This window comes from Lissotriton vulgaris, chromosome 5, assembly GCF_964263255.1.
Source record: "Lissotriton vulgaris chromosome 5, aLisVul1.2, whole genome shotgun sequence".
Classification (NCBI taxonomy): domain Eukaryota; kingdom Metazoa; phylum Chordata; class Amphibia; order Caudata; family Salamandridae; genus Lissotriton; species Lissotriton vulgaris.
The window spans coordinates 212,797,609-212,813,821 of record NC_141693.1 but is presented as its reverse complement, the minus strand read 5'-3'; the positions used below and the strand labels follow the sequence as shown (position 1 = coordinate 212,813,821).

At 45.4% G+C, this 16,213-nt stretch overlaps 2 protein-coding genes across 2 annotated transcripts in view; both read right to left on the bottom strand.

Annotated features, from left to right (window-relative positions):
* LOC147710516 (ectonucleoside triphosphate diphosphohydrolase 8-like) overlaps positions 1-16,213 on the bottom strand; it is a 615,095-nt gene that overhangs the window by 263,661 nt on the left and 335,221 nt on the right. The window lies entirely within an intron of this gene.
* The window catches only part of ALAD (aminolevulinate dehydratase), a 150,219-nt gene continuing 141,570 nt past the window's right edge, over positions 7,565-16,213 (bottom strand). Inside the window, exon 12 of the mRNA XM_086921186.1 lies at positions 7,565-8,931. Coding sequence (XP_086777312.1) covers positions 8,870-8,931 — 62 coding nt within the window. The 3' untranslated portion in view covers positions 7,565-8,869. The remainder of the gene's footprint in view (positions 8,932-16,213) is intronic.

Below are 16,213 nucleotides of genomic sequence, written 5' to 3'. Positions count from 1 at the left end.
CGCATCTTTCGATGAGGCCGTTACCATGTTGAATCACATAGGGCCCGGGACGCTGATGGCCAAATCGGACATCGAGTCAGCGTTCCGGTTGCTCCCGGTACACCCAGACGATCAGCGTCTCCTTGGTTTTCAGTTTCAGGGTCGCGATTACATGGATAGATGTATGCCAATGGGATGCTCGATTTCATGTGCCTATTTCGAGAAGTTCAGTTGTTTTCTGCAGTGGGTAATCACGAGGAAAACAGGTTTTCAACATGTTATGCACTATCTCGATGACTTTCTGTTTTTGGGGGCAGCCGGGGATTCTGAGTGTGGACAGGCTTTACATGAATTTTGTGTCCTAATGAATCAATTCGGTGTGCCATTGGCGCCAGGTAAGACTGTGGGTCCCTCGACCTTGATCGAGTTTCTGGGGATCGAGCTCGACTCGGTGGAAGGTTGTTTTCGATTGCCCAAGGAAAAAGTGTTAAAGTTCAGGTTATCCCTTGAGACATGTATTCGTGCAACGAAAGTAAACCTGCATCAATTGCAACAGGTGGTGGGTCAGTTGAATTTTGCCCTAAGAGTAATGCCGATGGCACGCCCTTTTTCCCGCTCGATTGCACAATCCATGGTCGGCTTGAAGGAAGGACACCATCGCACGAGACTCTCGGCAGAGGTTCGCCAGGACATGCGCATTTGGATTGCATTCCTGGCGGATTTCAATGGTCGAATTGTCTGGAACAAACCAGCGGTGTCTTCCGAGGAGTTGGGGCTTTGGACAGACTCGGCGGGGAGTATGGGTTTTGGCGCCATATTGGGTACACAATGGTCGGCTCAAAAATGGCCGTCATGGTGGCATGAGTGCGGGTTGGCGAGTAACATTGCTTTTCTCGAACTGTTCCCTATTCTGGTGGCTTTGAAAACATGGCCAGAAGGGTTTAGGGATCACTCTGTGGTGTTCTGGTCTGATAACATGACCGTGGTTGAGTGTATCAATAGTCAGGCAGCACGTTGCAAATTGATTCTGAGACTGCTCAAGGAAATTGTGTTGTTGTGCATGCAACTGAATGTACTGTTTAGGGCGCGACACGTGCCGGGGGTGATGAACCAAGCGGCTGATGCGCTTTCTCGTTTCCGTATGCAGGCCTTCTGGGGTTTTCTGCCCACAGCGGACCCGGTGGCGGCACCCTTTCCCGAAGCTCTCTGGTCTCTCGGTGCCCCGAACTACAAGACCTCGTGGGAGAGAGTTTAGCACCCAGGACGAGGAAGGCATATGAAGGGGCGTTCCGTTCCTATTGGGCCTTTTTGGGTACTGCCGGGGGGGAGCTTTGGGGTCAGGAAGAGTTTGTAGTAAGATTCCTGCTCTCTTAACGTCAGGCGGGCAAGTCAGTAGCTACGGCCCAGAGGCATCGGGCCGCCATTTCCTTCATGGCAAGGGCTCATGGGATCCAGGACCCGACAGCGTCTTTCGTTGTGCAGAAAGCGCTACGTGGGTGGCAACGCCTTGAGGGTCGCAGAGTAGACGATAGGCACCCGATAGGTCTGGATAGGTTGGCCCTGTTATTGTCCGTGCTACCGGTAACATGTTTATCCCAGTACGAAGCAGTGTTGTTCCGAGCCGCATTTGCATTAGCATTCCATGGGGCTATGCGGGTAAGCGAATTAGTGGCAAAGAACAAGCAGGATACGATGGGGGGACTGTGCCGGGAACACATTCAGGTCAGGGAGGAGACAATGACGGTCTCGTTTGTCAGGTCCAAATCCGATCAGGGTGCAATCGGGGACTGCGTAATCATCCAGAGGATCCCCGGGTCTTCCATGTGCCCTGTTGTGTGCGTAGAGGAATATTTAGCGCAGAGGGTGGCAGCATGGGGGGGGACCTTGTTAAGACACGCTGACGCCACCCCACTGACGAGGTTTCAGTTTCAGCGGGTGCTTGCGATGTCGATTTCGGCCGCGGGCCTGAACCCCGGCGACTTTGGGACCCATTCCTTTCGGATAGGGGCTGCTACGGAGGCTACAGCCAGGGGTCTGAATGTTGAACAAGTAAAACGTGTGGGGCGTTGGTCCTCGAACTGTTATAAGAGGTATGTGCGGTTGCACATGTTGTGAAGCTGTAATGATGTACTCACGCTTCTTGTTTTTGTTTGGTTTTCAGTTACGCAAGCCTACGAGGCGGGGCGGACTGTGCAGTCGACCCGACACCGGGGGGCCAGCGGTCAGACATTACCGGCTGTGAAAAAGGAGGTGTGGGTCGTGGGCCACTCATACGTGAGGCGTGCCGCGGACGTATTCAAAGCAGGTGACATGATTCACGTGGCTGGGGAATACGGGTACAGTGTGTCCTTCTACGGAAAGGGCGGGCTCTGTATTGACCAGTTTCGATCATTTTTCGAGGGTTTGTTAGGGCGGACGAGGTCACCGCCGTCTGTAGTCATAGTACATCTTGGGGGCAATGATTTGGTGACCACTGGTAGACGACTTCTTCTTGAGGCGATGCTTTCCACGGTAAGTTGGTTGGCGAGAAGAGTTCCAGGGTGCACAATTGCATGGTCCCATATGATCCCACGAAAAATGTGGCGGGGGGCTATTTCTGTTTCTGCTCTGAATCATTCAGTAAGGAAAATTAATAATAAAGTGAGTAGATTGTTCCGTTCAAGTACACTGCATTCTATTTCGAATGGTTGTATTAAAGGGGATAGTATGTATTCGGGGGATGGTGTTCATTTGTCCATGATGGGGAACGAGTTACTCATAGGAGACCTGATAGCCTGGCTAAAGACTTTGTGACATGACCTTTAGGCAGGAGTGTTGTGGGGGGTCCGGATAGCCGGTCAACTATCCGGCCTGTGGCGGTAAGGTCATGATCGGTGAGCAGTAATTCGAAGATCCCTATGAGGGGGCGTCACCCATTACGGATGGGAGCGCGCGGGGGAGGTGGCCAATTGGCCCCTCAACGGGGAGGCGGTCCTGTCTAAGGAGAGGCCGCCGGAAGGAAAGGAAAGGTGGTCAAGGCCCCTTCCTGGATAGGAGGGGCTACGGCCCCTCCTGGGGAATTTCCCGGGGCCAGGACATCTGCGACGGCAGATGGGTAAGTTGTGTGGGGTGTGGGAGGGGGTTTACGCTACCTTTTAGACACCTCACACGAGTCCTCGAACGACCGTTAAATGGCGTCGAGTTTATTGGGGCCCCCGTCAAGTACAAAGGGAAATTGGTAGATGCACTTGAGGTACGCCTCTGTGCGGTCACTCCTCTCACAAGTGAGGGGGGTATTTCTGGTTTAGGGATCTGACACCGGTTACGACCTTGCCGTTGGCCCTTAACGTTAGGATGTACAATTTCAAATCAAATGTTTTGTAGGATGTTAGTTCGGCTAGGAGAACCTTTGTATTAGAGATCTGTTAAGGTTAGCCAAACATCGTAATGTGGAAATGAAATTGTACATAATATGAAACTGTTATTTTAATGTTTTAATTTTGTTTCATATTTTCAATAAATACGGCCGGGAAGGGTGACTCCCTTCCCGCCTTCCAAAAGTTCAAGAACGGTTTCCGGTTTCCCAATTCTTGGGGATTGTGTTGAGAGGGGGTGGCGGGTATCTCAGCCATATGGAAAGGGGCGACCATTCGGTCCCCCCGAACGTATGGTGGAGTACCTCGATCCCCCCGGGAAGCCATCTTGGGCGGGAGGCGAGTCTCGGCTGGTATGCCCGAAGCGGCGTAGCCGGGGCGCGCCTTTTTCCCGCCCTAGAGTAGGCTGGCCTAGACACCGACGCAGCCGGCCACGCCCTCGGAGGCAGGCGGGGGCGGGTTCACGCCCACCCTGAAGACGGATAAAAGGAGCGGAAGCCAAGAAAGCATCCTCTTGTTCCTGTGCTCTGAAGCTGCACCTCCCCGCTGCACGTGAGCTCGAGACGGAACGAAGAGCCAATTTTGACCCACCCACCAGCCCCTGAGGACAGCGATTCGTTGTGAATACAGTTGATATAGTATCTTTTGTTTTCTCTGTTTTCTTACAGGTTGTGATGATATCGTGAAATTTCTTAAGATGCAATAAAGATTGGTTATTTTCAGTATATTTCGCGAATAAAGTTTTGGAACAAGGATTGAGCAGTATTCACGCTTGGTAATAAGTGATGTTTGCTTTGTAATCTTAATAACTTAGTTAGACTTGTCGTATTTATTTTGGTCGGGCGGTAAGGTCATGATCGGTGAGCAGTAATTCGAAGATCCCTATGAGGGGGCGTCACCCATTACGGATGGCAGCGCGCAGGGGAGGTGGCCAATTGGCCCCTCAACGGGGAGGCGGTCCTGTCTAAGGAGAGGCCGCCGGAAGGAAAGGAAAGGTGGTCAAGGCCCCTTCCTGGATAGGAGGGGCTACGGCCCCTCCTGGGGAATTTCCCGGGGCCAGGACATCTGCGACGGCAGATGGGTAAGTTGTGTGGGGTGCGGGAGGGGGTTTACGCTACCTTTTAGACACCTCACATGAGTCCTCGAACGACCGTTAAATGGCGTCGAGTTTATTGGGGCCCCCGTCAAGTACAAAGGGAAATTGGTAGATGCACTTGAGGTACGCCTCTGTGCGGTCACTCCTCTCACAAGTGAGGGGGGTATTTCTGGTTTAGGGATCTGACACCGGTTACGACCTTGCCGTTGGCCCTTAACGTTAGGATGTACAATTTCAAGTCAAATGTTTTGTAGGATGTTAGTTCGGCTAGGAGAACCTTTGTATTAGAGATCTGTTAAGGTTAGCCAAACATCGTAATGTGGAAATGAAATTGTACATAATATGAAACTGTTATTTTAATTTTGTTTCATATTTTAAATAAATACGGCCGGGAAGGGTGACTCCCTTCCCGCCTTCCAAAAGTTCAAGAACGGTTTCCGGTTTCCCAATTCTTGGGGATTGTGTTGAGAGGGGGTGGCGGGTATCTCAGATATATATATATATATATATATATATATATATATATATATATATATATATATATATATATATATATATATATATATATATATATATATATATATATATATATATATATATATATATATATATATATATATATATATATATATATATATATATATATATATATATATATATATATATATATATATATATATATATATATATATATATATATATATATATATATATATATATATATATATATATATATATATATATATATATATATATATATATATATATATATATATATATATATATATATATATATATATATATATATATATATATATATATATATATCTTCACTCCTCTCTGCAGCGCCCAGCCGGAACACCACCAAAGGATGAACAACAGACTCCAAATATTGTGAAAAAATGCAGGTCTTTATTTATCCAAATAGTCAAACGCGTTTCGAATACCTTTGTATTCTTTCTCAATTTACAAACACGTAGTCCACTTTTAGTTTTCATACATTTTTTTTCAAAATGTGATGCTTTCACCCCCTCCATGTGATATATAGAAATGAAGGAAATACTTATCAGGTATGCATGCTGGGACGTGTAGTTTGAAAGACCTCATTCAATAGATTGTACCAGATTTGCACAACATTACAGCATAAATGTGATATAATGGAAAATAGCGTGATGCACGTATAATACCAATTCCATTGACTTCATTAAAATGCATGTTTTGGTTGAGATTTTGCTTGCCATTTCACCATATATTTCCCAATGGATATAAATAAATAAATGCATTGATAAAACATGTAGTACAAAAACATATTTAAATATATATCTATTATTTTTCAATTAGCAAAAACAAATACTTCATATGTACCAAATACAGTGTAAAAATAGCAATATGCTATTAAAAATATTGCCACTCTAAAATTCTATACAGTTGTCACAGAATGAATTCCTGATTTCATTATTGGTGAACATCATCAACTCATGTCAGTCTGGTAAATTATGTGCAAAAATACGCAATGTGCAAAAGTACAAACTAAGTGCAAATTTACATTGTTTTATAGCAGCATCCAAGCATTTCCTTAGTAAAGTGCAAAAAGTAATGTGATAATTGTGAAAATTCACCTAATATGTGCTAATTGCTGAGTTGAATTATAACTCAATCATGGATTTATTTTAAAAATTTATAAGCTAAAATAGATTATACTTATAATGTGAAAGACTAAAAACAGTATTGAGAAAAAAAAAGGGCAGGGGCCGAAATTACGTTTTCAAAGTTTCAGAAATATATAAGGTTGGAGCTACACAGAGAATGTTGATTATTTGGGGATAGGATATCAGAGGAAATGGTGCAGATCCTCTGTGTTGTTCAATCCATTTGGGTGCCTACTATCCAATTCCACAATAAATTTAGATTCCAACTGACGCAGACTTTTTTCCCGGTTCCCACCTCGCGGATTGTCATTATATATATATACTGTTGGGTGCAAGGTAGTCTAGACACACTAGACCTACAATTGTACTGCTATCAATCTTAACATCACCCATTGGAGCAATGGAACCTATCTAGAATTCTGATTACACATTTCGGGCGAACTATCTTGGTCGCCTGACTCTGGTGACGGTTACTTTAGAATAAATCTAAGACTACACCTGATCTAGCAAAATGCTTATGTATTGCCCTGATGAAGTCTGTTGTAACTGACAGTTCTAGACGAAACACGTGTTGGCATATGGGCATCTGTAAAGATGGTGGAATAAAAGACTTCTGAAGCGGCGACCTCAGCTTTAAAGATTATGTGTCTTTCATAAACTGGGTTCTGTCATCTAATTTCAATCTGCGCTTTTCATTAATGGGAGCAGGCAGCAAAGCAGGGGAATTCCAAACACAATTAACTTGTCCACAGTATGATGCAAGGAGAGAGGGTCAGTGAAAACAAGAACAGGCCAAACATTTTACCTAACATGCATTCTCTCAGTGGCGGCTAGCACAGATCAATGGTGTCGGGGTGGGGAGGCAGAGAGGCGGGGGCGAAGTGTAAATAATTTTTTGTTAAATAATATAATTAAAAACGTACCTCCTGCTGTGTCCTCCCTCGCCGTGCCTTCCCTCACCGCATCCTCCTTGTCACGTCTCTACTCTGGCAGGAACAAGGCACAGGAAGCACCAAGGCTAAGGCTCCCCTGAGCTAATCACATTGCTGCATTGCAGCACTGTGATTGGTCTGAGCACCAAACCATGGCGCGAAGATGGAGACTGGGAGCTTGGGCATGTTCTCCTTCCAGGCTGTTTTATCTATAACTTGACAGATCATTTTATTGTTACCTCCAGTTGTACAGCAGAACTCGCATTCATGGCAAAGGTTTCACCCTTACTTGAAGACCTTCAGTACAGCAATATAATTCTCTACACTTGCATAATAGGTGTATAAACAATGCTGGATTTTCCATTTATTACAAGACTAAAGTAACGGGTTACATTTTCCTTTTGAATGTTGCCTTCTATTTACCCCTCATGTCACTCATTACTTGAAAACTACAAAATATTCATACAAGTACTTAAATTGCACTTTCTGAAGCAGTCCATCGACCCACACAAGCATGTCACCACAAAGCATTCAATAAATACATTGAGAAAGGGATCGGAGTGCAATTAACTTACTTTATTTCAAATTACAGGTTTTAGTTCAAGACTACATATTTTATTTTATTTTTACATATTGACGTCCTTTCACGCTAATACATTTTAAAAACAATAGTTGAAGACATGCTCAGACAGGAATTTTTGTTCCATAAAAAGTTTCTACTCTTTAAACAAATAAAATCATGGCTTTTCAACTGCATTTGGAGCTGTAAACATAGTGATGCTCTCTCGCAATCAAGTTTACAGAATAGGCCTTTGGACATTTGTATGTATATTTAAAACAACCATACAAATAAAACTGTTCTTTATAGTAAAGACGTCGGCTTCGCTTTGACACTGCTTTGTTTGTTGATTAACTTTCAGATTTTGAATTTTACAACCCAGAAAGAATATTCCTCAAGGGCTAGTCACTCCACTTCCAGATCAAAATCACTGTGAATTTAGCCAAGATGCGGTACATGCTGGGTTAGTCGGTCAAAAAATAAAGTTAATTGGTCAACAGACTAGCTTATTTTGGCTTCTGCATGGAGCTATGACCACATTAGTGAGTCACTGAGCTGTGTAGGCTGTAGGAAGTAGAATTAGTAGTTTAGATGGAAGGTGGGAAATCATGAATCAAAGTGTCATATTGTGATCGGTGAGGTGGTACTGTTGCCCTGCAGTCTTGACAAGAGGGCTAGGATTGATTTAAGGCCAATTTGAACAACTTTTTGTTTCCTAGTTTTATATAATTTCTGGCAAACTTACTCTGGTCCAGCCATAGTGGCCTTTCAAAGGTCCCAGCCTTTAAGGAGGAGTCGTGTTCTTTTAGCCAGGTCATCCCTATAGTGTATCACAGAACAAATGGTTACTGAAATATGTTATTGCAGCCATAAAACGTACAGTAGGCATGCTTGAACAAAGGCAGTGGGTGGAGAAGCTGTAAAAATGGGGTGCGTTAGGCACCTGGTGCAGAAAGCATCCTATCCCAAGGTCGAAGGCATAGTGGCAGTAGGCGACTTGCCCAATAATTATGGCTTTTTACTACAATTTTCCTCTGTATTATTTTTAGACCCAGACATGTAATCCTCACTACATAGTACCACATGGGTACATCTTTTCAATTATAGACAATATAGATGCCTGCATAAAATTTAGATATAATAAATGTCATTGGAGAATATTTGCATATTTGTTGGTCATTGTGAAATGGGTTTTGATATTCGGTGGCTCACGAGTATGGTCAAGTTTGCTTTCCTCCTATCCCATTTGGCTTTTATCAACAAAGTATAAAGTCGTAATTCTGGATCCAGGCTTTGACAGCTTACAGTTCCTTCAGCCAATTCAGAAGTTGAGGCACATAGTACGTTATGATTATATCAGCACCTGCAAAACAAAAAATGAGCCAGGCTTCAAACCCATTGGAAAACAGAAGATCTGAAGGTAACAGCAACAACAGTCTGAGATCGAATCTAAGTACACGGTTGTAGCTCACTAGTGGAACTACCAATATAGCTAACTATTACTTCGAAACTCCTTAAATGACACAAAGCCAAATAACAGAAATAGACATTGCTGCCTACTTGTTAACCATGTGTGGTCAGTGAAGATTTGCAATTTAGAAGACACATTTCTAGGCAATGTGGAGAGAGAAAAAAAACCTCAAAAGTAAAAAAAGTATTCATTGTAACAAGTGGTAGAAAAGAGGCATTTTGCAGGATGCAAAACACCACAACGCTCTCACCAGCCCTAAAACAATAATTTTAAACTGAGAAACTAGGCCTTAGTTCTGTTCCTTTGGATTATGGGTTTTCTCTGATTATTTGCTTCAAGCCACAGCAACGACGTAAGGCATCTGTAATAGCATGAAAACGTTATCTTCCCATTGCGCAATACAGCAATTTAGACAGCCCCTGTGGAATTGGAAGCAATGTTCTATTCTTCTACCTGTACACATTTCTTTTATTTAATTCCCGAATTGAATGATTTTAAATGTGCACCATATAATCTGCACAGCAGTATATTTTTAAAAAGAAGTGTAAAAATGGCAGATTGCTAATTATCTTAGACAGGTGCGATCTTTTGGTGGCAAAGCCGCGTTTAGTGCAAAGGTACTTTCATATCTGGGCAAAGAGCTTTGGTTTTAAATCAGCTCTTGCATTCTTTGTGTAGCTTAGAGGACTGAAGCACAAAGTGGGGCAGAGTGGGTAGAAGGGTGGGATGAATCGCATTTCATATTGAAGACCAGTTACTATAGTTATCAACTATTACTTCCAAAACCGAGCCTCATTCCCCACCGTACAAGGGAAGAGTCCAAAGCATGAACAAGCATTGGAAATGCAATAGGTCTCGCACCATTAGAGTTAGTGCTTTTAGAATTGTTTATGGGTTTTTTTTGTAAATGTTTAGCATTTTTGTTTCCTGTAGCCAATGCTAAAGTATTACAAATAAAAAAAGCCATAAACATTTGTAAAAGCTCTAACTGAAATGGTCTGAGAACTATTGCACTGTGTGAGGGTGAGTGAGGGTGAGTGAGGGTGAGTGAGGGTGAGTGAGGGGTTGAGGGTGAGGGGTTGAGGGTGAGGGGTTGAGGGTGAGGGGTTGAGGGTGAGGGGTTGAGGGTGAGGGGTTGAGGGTGAGTGAGGGTGAGTGAGGGTGAGTGAGGGTGAGTGAGGGTGAGTGAGGGTGAGTGAGGGGTTGAGGGTGAGGTGTTGAGGGTGAGGTGTTGAGGGTGAGGTGTTGAGGGTGAGTGAGGGTGAGTGAGGGTGAGTGAGGGTGAGTGAGGGTGAGTGAGGGTGAGTGAGGTGTTGAGGGTGAGTGAGGGTGAGGGTGAGTGAGGGGTTTTGGGTGAGTGAGGGTGAGGGGGAGTAGTTGAGGCTGAGTGAGAGTGAGGGTGAGTGAGGGGTTGAGGGTGAGGGGTTGAGGGTGAGTGAGTGAGGGTGAGGGGTTGAGGGTGAGTGAGGGTGAGTGAGGGTGAGTGAGGGTGAGGGGTTGAGGGTGAGTGAGGATGAGTGAGAGTGAGGGTGAGTGAGGGGTTGAGGGTGAGGGGTTGAGGGTGAGTGAGGGGTTGAGGGTGAGTGAGGGTGAGGTTGAGGGGGAGGGGTCGAGGGGGAGGGGTTGAGGGTGAGTGAGTGAGAGTGAGGGGTTGAGGGTGAGTGAGTGAGGGTGAGGGGTTGAGGGTGGGTGAGTGAGGGTGAGGGTTTGAGGGTGAGGGGTTGAGGGTGAGTGAGTGAGGGTGAGGGTGAGGGGTTGAGGGTGAGGGGTTGAGGGTGAGTGAGGTTGAGGGTGGTTGAGTGAGGATGAGTGAGAGTGAGGGTGAGTGAGGGGTTGAGGGTGAGGGGTTGAGGGTGAGTGAGTGAGGGTGAGGGGTTGAGGGTGAGTGAGGGCATAAACGTATCCAAAAGGCAGCGGAGCTGAGTGCATCACATTGTTCAAGGCAAGCTTGAGTCAACGAGTGATCGGAGAGGTAGCTGCTTTGTGGAATATTAATACATTGCGATGTAGTCTTCTTAAAAGAGGTACGTCTTCGACTCTAAATTGGAACCGTGTTGAGGCGGTCCTGGTGCATATGGGGGGGGGGTGTTGTTCCAGATGCTGGGTCATAGATGGAATAGGCCCACTACCTGTTTTCCTGTTTTTGTTTTGTTTGTTTTTACACTACCTAGCCTTAATCTGCTGTTGTCCTGGTAGTGGGTGTGTCAAGAAGGACCATGTAGGATGCCCTTAAGGAGTGCCAATGTGTAGTGTGGTTGGCGTTAGAACAATGCGTTGCCACCAGCCAGATATAGGAGTATGAGGGCTCGAACTGCAGTTCTGAAGTCGCTTTCTGGAAGAAACTGACATTTTCTTTAAAAGAAAGAGCTGGTAGTGTGTTCCGTCAGCATGAGTCTGGGTTCCAGAGTGAATCTGACTTTCTTTGCGTTCAGTGAAAGTTGTGCTTTGAATTCATCAAGGTTTGTACGGTTTCTTGTTTGTTGTTCTTGGTAAATAATAGCAATTCTATCTTGAGTTAAGCTTTATGTGTAAGCTGGACATTCAAGTCTAGAGTATTTGAGATGTTGATTATCTGAAGCAGAGAAGGCTTCCAAGTATAGTTGTTCATCATCTGCATATTGGTTAATCTTGATAGTGTTATGGTCACTCAGGCTTTGATTGTGTACAGGAGCAGATGATGTTGGGACATAGTCGGGGCGTGGCTTGACGCCGATGTGAGGGGAAGCGTACTCCGGAGCTCCGTCCGCAGCTTCCCCCCAATTGCAATGATCCTGCGATTCTAAGGTGGCCCCTTACTGCAAAACTGGTTGCGGAAATCCTGGTGCATGAGCTGGACTGCTGCTGGGGCGCATTGGTGCTGTTACAAGGGTGTAAGTGCAGCAAAATCACCCGATTGAGCGCTAGGCGCTGCGCATCTAAAATGACGGCAGCGCACTGAGGGGGAGACTTCCACCGGTTGCGGCAACGGGAGATGTGCACTCTGTTTGTGAGCGGCTGGGAGGCGATTTGGCGTGCAGACTCACAGCGGAAAACTGCGGAGGCGGCAGTCCTGGGGGAGAAGTCTGGAGGGCGAGATCGCCTTAACCTTCCTGTGGTGCACTACGCTCCCAAGATGGCAGTTATGGGATGCGGGCGGAGGCCTGATGCCGGCGAAGGTGAGAGGCAGACCGAGGCGGTGAGGCGAGGAGGTGCTGAATGCTGGAGTGGCCGCTGGGACACGCACCTTGCGCCCTGACCTACAGCATTGAGAGGTGAGGTGGCAGCGCTGTACCGATCCTGCTACGCAGCAACAATGGTGTGGAGGCACAGAGGACGGAGGCTGACTGGTGGCTGTGAGGCGTGAGACTGCTGACCGGCGCTGGGTGCTGGTTGAGGAAATCGCAGGCGGCGCAAGATTAACTGAGACACGCCGTCTGACTCTCTGAGGCTCCTTACTGCAGAGCAATACTTGTGGGAAAATAGAAGTGTTTCCCTTTCATAACGGACTTGCTGGGGCTGTATGGCAGAGGGGGAGAGACCACGAAGGCTATGGCGGAGGGAAGAGAGGGGAGGGGGGAGGAGAAATGCGACACGGCGGGAAGGGGAGGGGGCGGAGCGGGTAAAATAAACAACCAAACAAGACGGAGGGAAGAGGGGGGAGGGGGGAGGAGAAATGCGACACGGCGGGAAGGGGAGGGACAACCAAACAAGACGGAGGGAAGAGAGGGGAGGGGGGAGGAGAAATGCGACACGGCGGGAAGGGGAGGGGGCGGAGCGGGTAAAACAAGACGGACGTGCACGCGCTTTTAAGCTCAATGCGCATGCGCATTGAGCTTAAAAGTCACGGGCACTGCAAGGAATCGCCACGATTCCTTGCAGTGTGGATAAAGAGTGGATAAGCCCCCATAGTCTCGCTTGCTCGATGCGCATCGACAGGCGAGACCTAAAAACATGCCTAGGGAAAGCAGCTCTAAGGTCTGCAAGAAGACTGGCCGAAGACATTTTTTAACATGCCCAGGCCAAACTGGGATCAGTTCTTGAATTAAACTAGAAAGTGCAATCCAAGAATTGTCGTATATCAAGCTTATCTAGGGATTTAATTAAGAAAAAGTAGGATGACAACTGAAGCTTTACATAAAACAGACAAAACCTGAACCTGTGGAAGAAAAGATGAATGGATGTGGTGGACCATCTCATCTCTGTGGAAACTTATAAAGTGTATAAATCTTTCCAATGATGGAATATACCTCTGGTCACTTTTGCAGGCTGATAAATGTGTCCAACAATGGCCTAGGATGAACTGATCTTGTAACCCAAAAGATCTGAATGCTAGATTGATTAGAGATTTTACGAATCTTTGAACATTCCAGATTAGAGGTCCCCATTTCCCATTAGTTGCACAGCTGTGCCGTTGATTTAATGTTCCAGCTGCCTCAGAACTGTGTAGAATTGCTGGATTAACATAGGTGAAACACGCCAACCAACTGATTATGGCACCTGTGGTGACAAACGATTTTATTGAGATGGTGGCAACTGTTTTGTTGGTAGAGCAGTAAGAATGTATTTTGAATCAAATTGAAGCAGTTATGCACAGTTGAGAGATCTAATAATTGTTTTATTTATTTTATGGAAGCTGTGCCACAAGAATATTTAGCATTTTGGATTCTGGGCTACAAATAATTTAGATTTACTTTGCATTGTCTTTTATAAGGAACAATTTACTTGCTCTGGTGGAATTTATATACAGGATAAAGTACACCCTGGCATATATTATAAAGATATTGCATTTCACCGAGTAGCTCCAGGACCTTCTAGATGAACGAGGCCGAAGGCAGTGTTCGTTTAGGAGGTTGACTTGCAATATCCTTTTAATGTACTGTAGAGAGTATTTCATTAATTTATAATGTATGGTATCGTGCCCGTTCAAATGAAAAAGTTGATATGTTTGTAGACGAGAAGATTAAAAGTAGCACCTGCAGTGCGAAATTAAGCAGCCTGATAACAGCTAGTAAGATGTCAGAATTAGTTTCAAATGAGAATTGCAAATGCCAGTTATCGTTTTGTTTAAACTGCAGCTGTACTTTTGCTCCAAGACCAGCCTTTCGCCCTAGTTACTTGCTCTGGCATGAAGAATTTTGCCATCGCAACTCAAACGTCGTAGCATATTACAGTTGAGCAGTGACTAGAGACAACACACCACGACCATAATAAGGAGATTAGAGGTTGGCTGCAGGATACCATGAATGACAGTAATCAAAAGATAACCAAAGTGTGGCATCATCAGATTGTTTGAATCTTGTAAGTCCGGTGTTCGTAGTAGAAAAAATCCAAACCTAAACATACCAGAATGCAAACGCTAAACTCAGGACTGGATAAGCTTCCTATTAAGGACCGGGTCGTTTAAACTTCCTTTGCAATGTACAGACATTTGTCCATGTACTCTTGAATTTCTTTTTCCAATCCAAAGATAGTCTTCAGCCATCTTAGTAATTATCCCGGGTTTAATTCATCATGTCTTGATGGCTGATATTTTGCTTTCCTGGCGTCTAATAGTTGTAATTCTTTTTCTACTTCTTCGTCCCGCTCTATTTCTTAGCTCTCTGATTTTTGCCATCCTTTCAAAACTCATCTTTTAACTAGTGCTGACTAATTAGTTAGTTTGGGATACTTCTAACCCCTACTGTCACAAACGAACATAAAATGGTTCTGCCGAGCTGAAAGTTTTAAATAAAATTAATAATCTGTTCAGCACAGTTTAAGTTCAGTGAAGAATTTTCTCTTTGTGAATTTGTGGCCTGAATGAGAGTGTGGGGCAGTGAGAATATAGTAGGGGACAAGGCAGGATATCTACTGGAATTTTACTCAGGGAATCCTATAAACCAGGAATCGGAGATGAGGGATTTTGTCAGGGATTGCCCCTGTAAGCAACTAGAGAGAGGGAAGGAACTGGGGATCTAACAGGTCTTGACGGAAGGCGAGATTTGAACAGTGCTCTCGTACTTGCGGACCGGGGAAGGATTGCCCCTGTAAGCAACTAGAGAGAGGGAAGGTACTGGGGATCTAACAGGTCTTGACGGAAGGCGAGATTCGAACAGTGCTCTCGCACTTGCGGACCAGGGAAAACCCCAGGATCTAATTGACTCTCAATGGAATTCCTGAGACGATTATCCGCTACACTAGTATCCCCCCTACACAAGTGTGTGCATGAGAAAGGAGAACTCCCACAAGTATTGAGAATGCCAACAGTGGTTCCTCTCATAAAGCCAGGAAACCTTGGAATTGATGCGATTCCACCTGGTCCATATGGCTGAGATACCCGCCACCCCCTCTCAACACAATCCCCAAGAATGGGAAACCGGAAACAGTTCTGAACTTTTGGAAGGCGGGAGGGAGTTACCCTCCCGGCCGTATTTATTAAAAATATGAAACAAAATTAAAACATTAAAATAACAGTTTCATATCATGTACAATTTCATTTCCACATTCCGATGTTTTGGCTAACCTTAACACATTTCTAATACAAAGGTTCTCCTAGCCGATACTAACATCCTTACAAATGCATTTCAAATTGAAATTGTACATCCTAACGTTAAGGGCCAACGGCAAGGTCGTAACCGGTGTCAGATCCCTAAACCAGAACTCCCCCCTCACTTGCGAGGGGCGGCCGCACAGAGGACTGCACCACATGTGCACATACCAATTTCCCTTGTCTTGACGGGGGCCCCTGTTAACTCGACGCCATCTTAGTGGTCGTCCGAGGACTCGTGTGAGGTGTCTAGAAGGTAGCGTAGACCCCCCTCCTCACCCCACACAACTTACCACATCTGCCGTCGCAGATGTCCTGGCCCCGGGAAATTCCCAGGAGGGGCCCGTAGCCCCTCCTATCCAGGGAGGGGCCTTGACCGCCTTCCCTTTCCTTTAGGCGTCCCGTCCTTAGAAGGGACCGCCTCCCCGTTGAGGGGCCAATGGCCACCTCCCCCCGGGCGCTCCCATCCGTAATGGGTGACGCCCCCCCCCTAGGGATCTTCCAATGACTGCTCACCGATCATGACCTTACCGCCCGACCAAACAATAAATACGACAAAACTAATTACTAAAGAGGGAAAAGACAATTATACCTTAAGCAGTTCAAGTATAAACTCTCTAAAAACATTACTGATCAACTCTGATGCAAGTCTTTAATAAAGCATGCTGC